Source organism: Calonectris borealis, chromosome 3 (genome assembly GCF_964195595.1).
Source record: "Calonectris borealis chromosome 3, bCalBor7.hap1.2, whole genome shotgun sequence".
NCBI lineage: Eukaryota > Metazoa > Chordata > Aves > Procellariiformes > Procellariidae > Calonectris > Calonectris borealis.
The window spans coordinates 39,356,715-39,373,486 of NC_134314.1; the positions used below are offsets into that span (position 1 = coordinate 39,356,715).

Genomic DNA, 16,772 nt, shown 5'->3' on the forward strand with positions numbered 1-16,772 from the left:
ATTTATTGTCATCCTTTAAAAAAAAACCAAACCATAAGTAGTATATAGCTTTCAGGAACTTGGTTATCACCAACTTAAACAACAGAAACCCATATTATGATATCCACAAATAACATAACTGGTAAATTTAAGTGATACATGCAGAGGAAATAAGGAAAATGGTATACATAATATTTGTGGTTTAAAAAAAATAATTAAAAAGTCATGTGAGAGACCTTAACCTTAATCACCACATACACAGCCTAAACTGTGTGCATTCACGTATGTAAGCACAAACACTGTGAATGAGAATCTTTGGCTCATTGTCAAAACAAACAAGTGGGACAGCTGGTCCATGATGCATCAGTGATGAGACCACTTGTCTAACTTGGCTGTGTACTCACAGCCTCAAGCACCTACATTTTTACCATTTAGCTGTTTGCAATCATTAATATAAACAGTGCTTACATTACACTTGTGTCCACGAGACCTCTGAGTCCTAAGACTTAATGCATGCCTCCAGAACACCTGTTGGTGTGAATACAGTACCTAGAACCTCACCCTGGACATGACTAAGGGCCTTCTGATGTTAAACACAGAAAAAATACTAATAACTCACTAATAAAAAGGAAGGGATGCCAATCAGAAGCCAGCCCCTATGCTAATTCAGCCAGCTCCTCTAATCAATACATCAGCAAAAATGCAACTCGGAGCTAAGAGTAATGGCAATCTGCTAAATAAGGTGATTTTTCTGTCAGAAAATAACCAGTTCATTCTATATAAGCTACTAGACTTAAGCATCAGCATGTTAGGTAACTTGGAAACACATAAGCTACAAGGAAAAAATAATAATTTTTAATGACCCCTCAATTAGATTATACATAGTGACAATCATGGGTCTGCTCATGAGAACTTAATTTATCATCACATAAGAAGTATTTCTCAGTGGTTGCATAAATGTTATCTTGGCACTAAAATTTATTTAAAAGCAACAGATATACACTTACCTCAGAATCTGGATGTACGGAAATTATAGAACTTGGACAATGTACATATAAAACAGTTTATTTAATTAGATTGCCTACCTCAACAAAGTGCATCTATAAGTTTATCCAGGGCAGGAATCTACAATCATGTATTTCTTTATCTGTGTGTCTACGAATTACTTGTACAAACTGCAAAATTACAAATTCTGTGCCTATATTTAGTTCATGAATAAAAGAAAACATCCCTGTTTATACCAAGTGTATAGTATTAAGATAATTCCAGACCCAAATTCCTATCCATCTTAAAAGTTTGAGGAATTTAACTGTCACTATTTAAATATCAAGCTTAACCAAGTTTAACAGCATTAGAACATTAAGTATAATAGGCAATTTTATTTTTGTTTGCACTTCACTTTGCAATGCAACGTACTGACTACAATAGTAATCTGCTGACTTAAGACAGTATTTGTGAAAGATGCTATACAATTCAATGAACTTCTGGTGATTAAAGATAAGAAGCACTGGAGCAAGAAGATGAGATATATATTATAAAGTCAAAACTTAAGCTTTCCATATTTTTTTAATACAAAACAGAGTGTTATTTCTGTGCTATTTGTGATGCGTCTGTAGGACTTTCATTACTATATTAATAGAGAAAATTTCTATATGTACGTCTACTTAGATTAAAAATTTCTTACTTGAACAGAACTCTTCACAAGTACTTCAAGAATTTGAATTTGTTAACTTTCTTTAAACATACAATCATGAACAGCATAAATAATACGTTTTAGGAGCTGGGATTCATAGGTTAAACTTTTTCAGCAGGATAAAGAGAAAAAAAAAACTTACCAGAATATAGATTTTTCCATTATCCCCTTTTATGGTGAATCTAAACGTGCTTTTAGCAGAGGACAATTCCAGAAGACACTGAGCAACCATGCTTTGTACGAATTGAGACCTGTTTAAGAATTAACCACATATTATGTGTTTTCATAACAACTATATGGTAAAGTCATCCATATCAATGCAGTACAAGTATATGAGTATCTCCACACTGTCAATTCCACTACAACCTACACTCTTTATTGAGAGATGGGGCTTCTTTATCTTTCTCTCCCTCAAAACCAGAGGACTTTCTATTTCCTGCAACAGGAATTTTTTAATAGATCAGCAGTCTAAATTGCTCAACATCCTTTATTTTGACCAAAACCAAATGTCAAATGCTGAATAAAAGCTTTTCCCTATTATATTTTACAAATATGAACACAAAGTTCAGAATGATGCACATATTTCAAATATAATTCACAAAAGGAAAGAACTGTGACTAACGCAAAGTTCAGAATGATGCACATATTTCAAATATAATTCACAAAAGGAAAGAACTGTGACTAACACATAGTACACGATAGGTCAAGTTCTTTTTCATCTTAGTCTTAACTTTAAACTGAATTTCTTGAAAATTCAAAAATCTCACTTCCAATTAAACATTTCAAGCTTTACTTAATTTAACTTTACATAATGTAACCTTCCATTTCCATAATTAATCACCACACATCATGCAAATTTAAATAGTTCAAAATAAATAAGTATTGTATTTTGGCTTATCACCCAAATAGCAAGACACTGTGACAAATTATACACAATCTCTCTCCTGCGTCAGACACAAACACACACAAAGACAAGCAAACAAAATTGTACATGAGTGAACTCAGACTACATTACCTTTACAATGCTTAATTCTGTGATGATTACATAAAATTTGACAGCACTTTGTTATTATATGTAATTATTCAAGAAAATACAATGTTAGTGCATTTCTAGCATCCTTTCCAAAACATAAACCTGAGCAAATATCTGATTTTTTAAATTTTATTTGTTACCTTGGTGTTGGGCTGAAACTTGCCTCAGATGGTCGAATAATTACCTCGGTGACATAATATTTAATGGTATCTAAAATGACAAAAACGTTTTTCAAGTACAACAGAACAACCAACTTGTTAAGAGTAAGTCACCGTATCACTATACTAATTAAACTTCTGTTCAGCACTCAATTAAAAGGTGCAGCAGATGGTCAAATTCTGCTTTGGTTTGTGGGAGAAGAAGCAACCAATAACAGAAAACATACATTGCCAGAAGAAAACTGCTCTGAGCTAATTACATGATGAACAATTTGTCATTCATATTGATCCTTGTTTAACGCTGGGAACAATCATCTTGAAACAAAGCAAGCAAGAGCTCAAGCCAAACCTGAAAGATGAATTGAAAGAACTTTCCTAAAGCACTGAGATCAGCATAGCTTACATAAGTATTTTAATACCCTCTGCTGCTCAGTAATGCTGCAGTGAATCACGAGAGACAGTTTTAATAACAGCACACACTGGGGAATAATTTTCTTCTTTGTTCAAAGAGCAGAATAGAACTTCTTTCCAAAAGTCACACTAACTCAACACTAATACTGCATACATTCTGAGTTTCAATGTAACTGTTCCCCTAAAGCCCCACTAAGACAGCCTTTAACACTAAATGGAAGTGTTTGAGTACAGAATTTAATCCCATCAATAAAGTCAGGTCAAAGATGATCATATTGAAGCTCTGGGTCTATGCTCCAAACACAGGCTAACCAGAGGGCCAGCAGAACAAGTTAAGCATGTAGAGTAATAAATTCATTCCACTAAGCCTTAGCATGTGAACAACAGTAAAGATTCATCAGTTCCATAAATTTCAAGGGTGGAAGGGATTGTCTCATCTGATCTCTGTCCACACACACCATTAAAACTGGATGAAAGCAAGCATTTCAGAAAGACACTTAATCTGTTTTAAAGATTCCAAAGGCTTGGTAATCCCACCCATCCTCCAGATAAGTACTACACTTTTTAAATTATCCTCACTGTTAGTAAATTATGTTTTACCTCTAAGTTTAATTTTATTCTGCTCCACGCTGTGCCTAGTCCTGGGAGACAGGAGGAAAAGAAGCCAGTTCGGTCACTCTAGCTCCCCAGCTGTTAACCTGAGTAAGGAATTGGTGCTACTGCTGCAAGGGCATTGGGAATTAAGGTGATGTTTGCTTGTAGAGAGATAGAAGGTGGAATTTCCCAAGAAAAAAATCATACAAGTATATGGGGATAGAATTGGGGGAAGGAATAGCTGACAGGGGAATTTCAAAGCCACATCTGGCCTCCACAGCTACACCACTCTAATCCAGCTTTACCTTCAAGGCACTGATATGTGCTCATGAGGAAGCACCAAAGCATGACGGTCAAGTCTGTTCTCTAATCTCTTTTCACAGAGAGTTCTGTCTGGACTTACACCATACGTCTCCAGTTAGTTTTTTTGTCTGTTCTTTGAGCTCTATGTAAATTTTCTACAGTACTGAAGAAACATGGTGAAAACAATGGACATGCTATCTAACTTCTGGCGTGTATAGAGTCCAGACCAAATCCCTGCACATCTACACAGTATTTGCCTTTTCCCATACCCACTGATCACATCAATTACTGGTTGCTACAATCGTCTGAAGGCTTAGATTAAGGCATCCATTATTCATGATGATCTGTGAAGCTCTTTTCCAACCACTGCTTTCCCAAAGTCACAACCTGCTTTGTGGGCTTTCAAACATCTTACCTTAAATTTGATTTTATTAAAGCCTATACAGGACAATCGGAACCTTCTGTAACAGAAGATCTTCTGTCTTGTGTCTCCTCATGACTTATTTCTTAAACAGGCTTTGCATTTTCTGAGAAGTTTTTATATTCTCCAGATGTCTGAATTGAGCCAGGCTCACACTGACTGATGCAGTGGAGTAGAAGGAGAATGAAAGAATGAACCCTGCTAGTAACAGTCTTATTATTGCTTCTCTCCTGTTAATAACTGCATTTTAAAAACCATCAGAGACTCATCTTTACACTACTTCAAGTAAAGCCTGCTGATTCAATATAATGACAGCTTTTAAACCAATAATCTCATCATCTCATCATTGGATGATGATAAGAAATAATCTGTTTCTTTGACAAGGCTTCCATTCCATGAAACTAGGCTGGCTGTTAGCAATCATATCTTTAGCTTCTAGTTCTGTGTTGATCAAGTTCTGAATCAACCTTTCCATTATTCTGTAGGACTGACAGCAAAATAAACAACCTGTAATTTCTCCTTTTTTACTGGGATTCCTAGTAAACTGAAATCACGCACTGAGTCTTTCAAAGCTTTGGAATTAGCCAAATACGCCACAGAAACAAGGATGAGGAAAATCCCTGTCATAAGTCAATTTCAAGGTCTAATAGTGGAAACAACAACCTCATCTGTTCCAGACGAGAATGAGACAAACACACAGGAATCAGTCCTGCACCTTACTGATAAACTACTTTCCTCCAGAGTTTTTACCCTCCAGTGCTCAATGGCTGACACAGTGAAGTCTAGTCTGGTTTGTATATCCCATACCTGCTGATACTGTTTCTCCGAGCATCATCTTGCAGCGCTTACAAATTACTCTGGTATTTTCCTTTGATTTCTGTAGGACAAAGAAATGTCATTTAAATGTCACTCAGTTATTCTGAAAAAGGAATGTATAATTTTAACATACTTTCCAGAGTAGCTAGTGAACTTTGTACTTGTTTCTGTTCTCTTTATATTTACATACACACAGCTTTGCATTCGCTACTTCAGCTTTCTACACTTCCACTTGCTTCCAAGTTTCATACTAGTTTTAAAATCTGGCAATATACACCGACCACACAGCACAATCTGTAATAGCTAACAGGAGAATCTCATAATACTGAATGACTAGATGATAAAATGACAAGGTAAATCTGATTTTGATAAGGGCAAAATAATGCACATGAAAAGAAGTATTCCAAAGTATATACATAAAATATTATGCTGCAATGTGACTACCATCACTCATTAAAAAGTTCTAGCCACTGTGGACAGTTCTACAGGAATACCAGTTCAATGTTCAGCAGAGAGCAGAAAATGTCCACTGAGGATTTTGAATTACTAGGACACAGCTGAAGAACACATCATAGCATGATATTCCAGAAAGGTGCAGTGGATTCTGCTCTTGAACAAACCCTCTCCCTCAATTCAAGCAGAAACAGAAAAGAGTAAGAATAATTGTCAGAGGTGCAAAACAGTTTCCGTATGTGGCAAGAAAACACACGTAATGGGAGAAAGCATGAAAGAGAGAAAACTGAGCAGTATCATTGAGATATATAAAATCACAAATGTTTAGGAAAAGCTGAAGAGGAAAAAAACACTCTCATAGTCATGCTACGGAATTATAACCTGGTTTGTATCAAAGAAAAGGAAGGTGTTTGTCACACAATGCATAATACAGTTTGGTACTCACTACAGGAAAGTATTTTTCATATTGAAAGTATACGTAAGTTCAAAAAGTCTTCAGAAATTCAGGGGAAGCAATGCTCATCAAGGGCTTATTAAAAACAAAAAATGTGGATAACAACATCTAGTTCAAGAAACCTCTACACTGTCCAAAACTCAATACTTATTCTTATGCATCAATTACTGCCCATTGAAAAAGATCTCATTTCTGGATGAACCTGTAATCTGCCCTAGTAACACTCCCACTAATTCCAGCGTTAATACTTAAATTCAGTATCAGTATAAAGATACAAGTAAGCACAACTCCTACTTTAAACCAAAGTCTAAACTCCAGAACTGATTCTGTGTGGGCTTATTAACCCAGGTGTAGCACAGTACAGCTCTGGTCTGGAAGCAGTACGTATATACAACCACAATAATGCTCCTGAGTTAATAAACTCTTCTGGAGCTAGAAATCCTGAGAATGTAATGAGAAGACACCTAAATTCGATTTTTACATGTGGTCTTTGTATAATCACCTTTATAATTGTTCATACAGTATACAATGCATAAAAATATCCATGTATAATTAAACAACTACTGTTTTATTAGGTTGGTTTATAAGTCCAAACAAGTCACTATCAACTTGAGGAATCATATTGCAGCACATGCCTACAAAAATAATATCTAAATTTAGCATAAATTAAACTAGTTGAGGGGAAAAAACTCCAAATTTCTCTTTTTCTGTGACGTTTGTAGAAGATGGTGACAGTTCCCATGGATTCCAACTGGAGTGAACACACATGCGCTCTTCGGGGAGCAGTTTTTCTTCATCACCACTATCACACTCCGTAGTATTCAAATTTTAAAATGTATGATGATGATGTGTCGGACCGATGTCCAGAACAAAAAGTGGCCTATCACATCACAAATTTATTTACAAAAAAAAAAAAAAAAAGAGCAGCATGAAGTGAATCCAATGGCCCTAGCTATGCTAGCTATGTCAGGTACACTTTCCATCTCACAAAGGTAAGTTTTGAGGTATGTCCATTACAGGCTGTCTTCAGAACCTTGATTGTGGACTTTCAGACTACGCAGATTTCCAAGCACAAGTGTAAGTACCTCCTGCTGCAATGATAGGGAAGGGGTAAACAAGGGAGATAGAGGAGTTATACACACCAGTCTGGATCATTAAATAAATTGTGCTTAGTCTAACAATCTGCACTAAAATATAGCCAAATGCCGGATCATACATTCAGGAACAACAAGAACAACAAAGCCAGTGAAGATAAAATAAAGGAATACGTAGTGGAAGACAGCAAAAATCAAAAGAATTTAGATGATGGTAGCTAACCAAACCAGAGTTACTAATGAGATGCTACAAAAGAAAGGGCAAATATGATCTCCGAATGCCTGAACAACTGAATAGTTGATACGGATAAACAGAAAAACATAACATCTTCAGAATTAGCAAGATGATTACTGCAGAAATGGATCTATAAAGTATGTTAAAAATTTGGAAAATGGTTTGGAAAACTGCTACAAAAATAATTTCTAGAAAATAAATACGTCTTAGAGATAAAAAGAGATACAGAGTTGCAATTCTTAGTGTGCTTAATTTAATAAGAAGGCAGCAAAGAGTCAGGATGATTAACCACTGAAATAGCTTGCCAAGGAATGTGATAAAGCTTCCATCATTTGAAGTATTAAATCAATACTGGACATCTTTCTCAAAGCTATAGTTCAGATAGAACTGATGGATTTGATGCTGGAAATACGTAACAGAGTTCTCTGATCTGTACTATGCAAATAATAAAATGAACAGAAAGGATCACTCTAGCTCCACGAAAAACAGGAAGCGTCCCACGTGGAATCTGAACTTATGATCGCAAAGTCCTGCTTGTTCCTCACAAACCAGGGAGAGCCCAACAGCCTCTGTGAAAGCTTCAGAGAGCTGACTATGTTGGAAGTACAGCCCCCTTGTTATGGAGATCAGAAAAAACATCTGGTTCATATTTACGCAGTTATCCCCTTTCCCAATTCCTACCTTGCTACTCCTCTCAAACATACACAGTAAAATTACTTGCTTAACATGAAGAGCAAGGCTAAGTAGACAGGGCTTTGTGAAAACCAGTATCCGAGGTTGGTACAAATATTGCACAGTACAAGTATATAATATACAGTACTTCCTTGAAAGCTACAACTTAAATGTTTTTTTCTGACTACAGTTACAGGTGCTAGCTGAGAATTGTGCAGTATGGTACCTAAAAACACCGCTAACTCGTTGTATCATGCTTCAACGGAAAAAGCGATAATTTTAGCTAGGCTAATTAAATCAATATATCTCTTTGACAACTTGCAGCTGCTGGCAATCTGCAGATGGAGGTGGATCACCAGCCTAATATTTTCTGTTTCTATTCCTAAGGATCCCTGATATGGTGTCAGGGAAAATATTTTCCCCAAGAGATACTATTAGGATGCTGCAAGACCATGTGACATTTAAAAACTGTGTTACACTGGAAGACTAATAGATGCAAGAAATATGTTTGCAACGGATGGATGCTGTCTTGGTCCCACTGGAGGCTGGAAAAGATTGTTTAAGCATCTCTGGTACATTCCTGCTACTATTTTGGTCATAGGCAAACACTTTCCAAAGAACTGCAATGCAATTAAAAAAGAACTTTTATACTGGGGCAGACTGCAACAATATTCTCTGAAATGAGAACATTTATGCCAATAGTAATCTATCGTGCCTCTAACTTTCTATGACTCATATTATGTTTCAGTATGAGGGGTTTTTTCCTTATTAGTCCACTTTCTGCTGGATCTTACAGTTTTGCTCATTTGCTTGGCAACCAAGTGATGCTGGAAATAAGCAAACATAGAAATAAGAATTCATTGCAAGTGTGAAAGATGTAGAAGGAGGGATTTGACACAAACAAGGAAAGAATTCTCAACTTCAATGCAAGTTTAAGGAAGCAAACATGAAAATTCATCACACTAAACTACTATTGTATGCTTCTGACAGAAAATAGCCTCCTCCCTCATTCAAAAGTTCTGCTGTTATCCTTGTTTGACCCACATCTCAGTAACATCTTTGTCCTACATCCTTTTATCATGTTTCTGCCTCAAAAACAACCCTTTTCTGGCAAACATTCTCTTTGATTTATTGAAGAAGTGTGTTGGGCGGACTATGCCCCTGTCTTTGGACTGCAATATGAACTCCGTGCACTCTGCCTCTTCCCGTCTTTGTTCCCATTGTTCTAAGATCTCTTTTGACACTACTGAAATGTGAGATAATTCATTTTGGGGACCTCTGGCAGAAAGCATTGTCCTCTTGGAAATTTGGAATCTTCTGCTCAGTTTCCTTCTTAAGGACACTCAGAAGAAACAACTCCAATTGCCACAGAAAATCCAAATTAATCTGCTTCTCCCATGCTGATATCCTTTCAGGGTATCACTTCTTATTTTCCCCTCCCCATATTCTGCTGTTCAAAGAGCAATGGAACAAGAAAACAAAGGGACCACAGCTGCAAGACTTGCAGATAGGGACCGTAGGACAGAACTGTTCCCAAGCAGATGGCTCACTTGGATGCATTGCACCAGCAACGGTTGAACTGCGAGAATCCCAGTGATTTAACTGGGGGTAATATAAATCCCTGATGATGATAAACAGCAGCAGCAGACAGGAATCACGGTCTCTGGTGTTACTTCTCAACAGATTAAAAGTTTCATGTTGGGAATCTGTACATAGCAAGTCATCAGCTGTTACAGACACAAGTTGCCAAGGCAGCAACGGTTCCCATAACCGTAGAAGGATTTCAGTAATTAGGTTTAATACATGGTATTGGAAGAAAAGATGGTATCTGCAGGCCCAACCTTTGTCAGCACAAATATAGACAAGCAGCAGATTAACAGAAAAGGCTTTATGGAAATGTAGGCTTTGGTGAACTAAGTTCCTGGATGTTCTTCTGGTATAAGAAAAGATTATTGCTTGAATTTTTATACAAGTGCTAGATTTCCAAGATGAGTAAAGCACTGAATTTTCTTTCTTCATGGGTTTTATCCCACCATTGAAACAACAGTACCCCTACAAATGTTTTTTTTTCCTGGGCAACAACAAATTTTGATGTTTCTAAGCCAAATGATAGCCTTCTTCCTAGAGATTCAACTGATGGATATATCCCCTCCTGGAACACCTCAGAAACATCTACATCAAGAGTTATAACCTGGAGTGGCAGGTCCCTTTCATTAGACAGAGCAGTCAAACAAACTCAATTTCCTTATTGTCTTCTAAGAGTGTAAGACAGCCACATCTGAACCCAAAACACATCCTGATTTTTCCAAGTCTTTCTAAAGCTAAACAAAAAGAAAGAAAAAAAAAATCACACCTTCCTTTGATCATATTTATGGTTGTGCATCCAGTCATAGTTTGAGAAGAAAAACCATTGTTACTCCAGTTTCCTCCTCATTTGTCACTCTACTAGCCTTTGACAAAGACCTAACCCGTTACAGTTATTATCTTACTAAATGTTGATGTCCCTCACTCGGGATTTTTTTGGGGGCAATATTTGGGTTTAGAACTACATAATTAAATAGCTTCTAATTCAGTTTATAGGAAGAATTCCTTCTTGCATATCTGGGTCAATATCAAGACCATGGTGCATGCTTTGGACAATGTAAATCATAGCTTAGAATATTTTCTGGCTTTGGTACAACTGAATGTCAACAACTCCCTATGACCTTCAAAACAGCTCTGTAATACATGCAAGTTAAATAAACCAGTGACAAAAAAAGTGTTTTACAACAAAAAAAGTCCAAATACATTCACTTAAGAATTATTCAAACAAAATACTTTACCAAGTTGGAGCCACTCTGAGAAGCATGGTGTCCAGTCTCTGAGCAGCGTGTGGGAGATTCAGGCACATGTGATTCATTTCCTGAATTCAACAGAAAAAAAGTGTCTCCAAGAAAACAATCATCAAGCTGAGGGTGCAAAGTGCTTCTGGCAAAGGGGTTAGGGTGACAACACCACTCTTCAACTAAAGCACTCCAGTTTTCACTTGGTAGAGGAAGAACTCTGAGAAATTTCCTAAGAGGGAAGAAGAAAAAAAATACTTCAATATATTATACTCTTTTCTAAGACACTAAAAGATAGCTTAGACTCCTTACAAAAAGAGGGGAAAGTATGGCATTTTCTCAAAAGGAAGTGCTTGACTCTCCTTTCAGTCAAAGGCACCTTCTTCGGATGAATTCTAAGAAAGCAATGGCTGAGTGTTTCCTGCCAAGTTTGTGATGAAGCATTTCCCAAGGGTGAATCTCCAATGATTATAAGGCAGAACTTGGCATAATCCTCTCTTTAAATGAATCACATGGCAAAAATAAAACAGTTCTATCCAGTCATGAAGAATATAACAATGGGCATTTTGCAATTATATTTATTATTACTTCTTGCAAAGTTCCCTTGCACCAAATGTTGATATAAAAACAACAGAAACAGACTGCTGCCACAGCAAGGGAGAGTATGTCCCCTCAAAGTCAGGTACCAGACTTTGAAAAAGCTAAATCCTGACAAAAATACCACAGTATATCTTCATTTAAAAAAAAAAAAAAGGGATAATGCAATCTTAATTCAGATTCAGATTCAACGTTCAGAAGTCACATACGAAAAAACCCAAATCCCTTTCTCCTGGGCAGCTGTATGGACGAAGGAGGCTGCTCCAGGCAATACCTTTCGTTATCGGTGTTGTTTTTAACTTACTTTCTTTGGTTACACACAGTGCCAGAGGATTTTATAAGCCAAAGTTTGGAATCACTGCTTTAAGTTGTAAAATATACTCTTAAGGCTAGAATATATACGTGTAGGTATATAAATACCAGCTTGGTCGTTATGAGTGAGTGGTGAATACTTTCCTGCCTACAGTTCCTATAGCCACTCTGTGGTCCCAACACATGTGTTTTTATTAGGAATGTAGAAGTATTGATGGATACTGTTCTCATATTTACACTTCCTTTAATCTGTGTTTTCTAGAAAACTATTGCACTGGGAAGAAATTCAGCCCCTTTACCAAAACAATGGGCAATGGCTTTGTGCACCTCTCCAACAGTCTTCTAGATGCACTCTTTGTTGCAGAGCTGCGCTTTCTGCTCTCTGCCTAGTCTCCTTGAATACTTTCCTTTTGTTCCCTTATTTCTTCTGCTGTTGCCTGAAACCTTTACATAGAGTTTCTTGATTCTACTCCTTACTTAAAACTTGCAAATACAACATTGCTTGTGGTGCTACTTCGCAAATAAACACATAGCTGCTAAGCCAACAGTCAGACACCCTCCCTTTCTTGCAGTTCACAGACCATTCTTTTCTGAAGACGCTAGTTCCTCCTATTGTAGTTTCTTGTGCCTTTTGTATTGTTGGGTGGTGAAAGTAAAATCTTTTATAAAAACTTCCTTCTTTCTAGATCGACAATACATTTTAAACTGTGCTTGCCCCACCTGCAGGTGAAAGTTGGAATAACTTGTCCTCTGACCCAGCTTTACCATAACTAAGTAAGATCAGCTCTTGGCACAACCCATCACTGTCTTCACTCTCTGTGGTCTTATATATTGCCTGAGATACAACCACAATTCTGCCATGGTGGGACCTTAATTCTGGTGTTGGCCTAATGACTGATTATTCATCAGCCTTGTACAATCAGTTCCAATGCCTGGACTCACACTGAAAAAAAGAAGTCTTCATTCCTATGTATTGCTCTTTACAGTACAGCAACAAAAAGCTGGTATTGCTCAGCAATGTTTTTTCAAGTGTTACATACAGGGGGGGAAAAAAGAGAGAGATTACCTTAAGCTGCAGACTAATGCTGTCCAGTTTCATTACATGACCCTTCCTTTACTCTCACAGTCTAGAGAATCAAGATCTTGAATTCTTACCCAACAAAAGCAGTTGCTCTAACCAGTAGGAATTTCCTAAACAGACCCCTCCTAACTTTGAGCTATACAGAAAATATAGCATAGCCACTATATTCTAGGCCTTCGCTATTCATAGGCAGGAAGCCATATTCTGGATGACCAGAACTGGAAAAAATGTAACACTAATAAAAAGGTAGCTTTCCAGAAAAACAACAAAAAAAAGGAAACTTGAAGTTTACTGGATGCTGACTAACTTGAGGCTGCTAAATACAGTGATAAAACCTAGCTAACAGGGGGACTTATCTCCCCAAACTTGCTCCTAATAACATCTGAGTTTCTACTTTAAGATAGCCACCTAGGCTGCCTTCACAGCCAGAGCGCGACAAACAATTCTTAGGTTGGGACCTTTAAGAGAAACTTTCTTCTTCTGAAAGTGTCTAATATAGTCAGGCTGAATCTCCTTCTGGAGATGGTTCTCTGTCTCCAAACAAAGAAAGCCTAGGTAATTAACTTAATTTTAAAAAGCTAGAAGTTAGGCACTAGTCTAAAGGAGTCCTGCCATAAGGATGTAATTCTTAGGTGAGTTTCCATGCTAAGATAAGTATTTGACCATAGAGATCCTTATAAGACTGGACTAAGAAAAATAATCTCTAACACCATTATTAACTAATATCCAAGAACTCAGTAATATCATCCTATCTATTGAAAATTCTGAAAACTGGAAGTAAAATGGACTTTAGACTTTTAAACATATAACCCTTCTGTTCCATCAGAGAAAAAGAGAAAGAAAAAAGATCCAAGTGAATTTCTTTAACAGCAGTCTTCCTTATTTACTTACTAAAAAATCTTGGACAGCCCAGCTTGACAGTTAATTGTCACGCTTAAAGCTATTTATGTAGGAAAAGTGTAATTAGAAGATTTCCCCTGCCATCAGTTTTTCAATACAATAATTATGTAGTACAAATTCTTAACTTTTGGACTAAGGAAAAGGTTTATTGCTTAATAGTCAATTTATGAAATTTATTTTTCACACCATTTAGCCTTTAAGAATTTCTTCATGACAGAAATAAAGCCTTACAGAATTATTTTATACATGAGCTACACTTCGCCTAACTGGAAGGAGAGAAAGAAAAAAGAAAGTATCCCAAATTCTTTGCAGCTCTTAAATCATGGAAGAAAAAAAAAAAAACCAATCACTTCCTCTAATGTGGGTAATGTGAGGGTAATGGAGAAGAACCAGAGAGCATAACCCTAACCTCTGAAGAGCTATCAGATTCATGGAAGGAAACAGACTAAGCCAGGGGATTTCAGCATAAAGTCCATTTTCTTGCATCAAGGAAGGATCACTTACATTTAAACCATTCCTAATATATTTCTTTAAAATAGTCTTTAAAATGATGGCTTCCTATGCAGTCTCTAACAGTAAAAAATAAGCTTTAGAATAGGTTTGGTGTTTTTTTTTTTTCATTTTAATCTGAATTCCTCTTGCTTCAACAGAAGACTAGTACTGCCACCTTCTTTGCAGCAAGTTCTTACATATTGGAAAAGTCCTACGTCTTCTCCACAGCCTTATCTAAACTAAATCCCATTTATTTCAATTTCTTCTCAAAGGTATAATTTTCTAGATTTCAGGTTTTTCTTATTACAGACCCTTTCCTAGTAATTCACATTTTAATAAGTTCCCCCCCACACAGTTCTGTAACTTTCCTTCGATCCCACCGCCTGTGCTGCCATTGTCATACTCACTCTCCCTGGAGAGACCAACACACGAATTCTGTAGCTAAAAGTACTGACTATGCTACTGTCTTCCTTTTGGAAGTGCTGGAACAGAAGGTGTTGGATACATGGCAGCTCCACTCTTCTACCCTTGTCTTAATATTTTTTTAGTGATAATATTCGAGGGGCTCAGAGGTTCCCTGCAAGGAGAAATGCCAAGCAAAGAGCTATGAACATGCCTTCTTTTTCCTTTCTCAGAAATTCTGACTGCGTCACACTATAGGATGCAGAACCAAAGGATGTAAACACCATGCATATGAATTTGATGTGCTGAAATTCAGGAAAACACCCACTCAGAGACAAAAATATAAAAGTGCAATATCTTTTGAAAGCAAATGTTACTGACTAGAAATTAGAAGTTTCATTATGCTACAAATCTATCAAAGTAAGAGTTATTACTAGACGTTCTGATGAGACATTTCAGAAAAGAAAGCCAGGAAATCCTCATTCAGTTATATTCAGGCCAGCCATAAATCCATATGTATGACAAGAAAGTAACAGGAGTTTACAGAATATGCCACATTTGTATTACCATTTTGAGTATTAGGAGTGACACAGATCAAAAGGCTGCAAGTGCATCTCTAACAATTCTTACATATCCAGCTGAAGCTGTCAAAATTGTTTATCAGAAGAGCCAGAAAATGCAGCAGCTTTTTATTAAAATTTTCATTCACTCTGCAGACTTTGTAAGGAACAGAGATAAGGCCAAGTCACACAGCTAAGAAACAGCTCTTGTGTTTCCCAAATTCAGCATCCCTGAACTATGTGGAGGTTGGCTTTGCTTAACGGATAGAAGGGAGCTGTGGTCAACATCCCCATTCTGAGCAGCCACTCTATGACTACAGCACAATGACTGAAGGGAATTTGTAAGAGACCGAGCAGAACTGAAGAGGGTCCCTGAAGTGCAGAGGAAGAAAGAAGTCTAGGCTCAAATTTTCAGTTTTATTCCCTTTAACATAGCAAAGATGTCAGCTACTAATAGACTACGAGTACTTTTTAAATCAATTAAAACTATGAACGTTTGCAATATTTCCAGGCCAAAATGTTACAGCTTTTTGCTTGCGCAGCAAAACCAGAAGCTATTTTGATGAGTGCAAAGAGATTCTGAACAAAAAGCATAGATCTCAAAGCAGAAATTTTACATATAGGGCAGTCCAGCTACAAAAGGAAATATCTCGCTCAAAGCATAGCAGACAAGCAGGAAAAGAATCCCGATTTCCCAGCTTCCAGGGCAATGCACCACACTCCGTTTGAAAGATACTTCTACTTTCCAGGCAGAATGAAATCAAGAAGTAAATGAATAAATGGTGAAAAACTGTTTCAGGTAATTTTGCTTTTAGTCATCTGTAGCGCTTCAAAAGTATTCTCATCTTTCAATTTCAAAATAAATACCTTTTAGCTGTCTCTCTAAGTACACAAAATAACATGAATACCAATCACTATGGCATTTATTGCTATAAATACAAGACACTTGCAGTACTCACCGGTCTTTTTCTATGATGTCACCACAGGATTGACAGTAAAAGACGTAATTCTTCTGGGGTTTCAGGCTTTCCCTCAAAGTAAAACCCAAATCTATAGATAGAATAAGACATATTAATCTTCAAAATTGTGTAAAATTTTCAGTCACTTGTACAGAAAAATCCTGCCAAATACCTCAAACCAAAAAAGATAAGAATCTAACAAACAAAGCAAAATGCTGACATTTTAAACACAACCTTAATTTATTTACCTGTAGAAGCAAGTACTTAGATTTAGGAAAAACTTGCTATCTCTGCCTCATGCCCCATATTGCTGAGTAAGAACTGTATATGT

The 16,772-nt window shown here is 36.8% G+C and overlaps 1 protein-coding gene across 7 annotated transcripts in view; it reads right to left on the reverse strand.

The window, feature by feature from the left end:
- UBE3D (ubiquitin protein ligase E3D) overlaps positions 1-16,772 on the reverse strand; it is an 86,580-nt gene that overhangs the window by 67,232 nt on the left and 2,576 nt on the right. For all 7 annotated transcript variants that reach the window (XR_012672919.1, XM_075145388.1, XM_075145385.1 and 4 more), the window contains 5 exons: positions 16,442-16,532; positions 11,139-11,370; positions 5,400-5,469; positions 2,846-2,915; positions 1,815-1,923 (listed from right to left, as the gene is read on the reverse strand). Coding sequence is in view for 6 of the 7 variants with exons in the window: in XM_075145388.1 (XP_075001489.1) it covers positions 1,815-1,923; positions 2,846-2,915; positions 5,400-5,469; positions 11,139-11,370; positions 16,442-16,532 (572 nt within the window). In the remaining variant the exon portion in view is untranslated. The remainder of the gene's footprint in view (positions 1-1,814; positions 1,924-2,845; positions 2,916-5,399; positions 5,470-11,138; positions 11,371-16,441; positions 16,533-16,772) is intronic.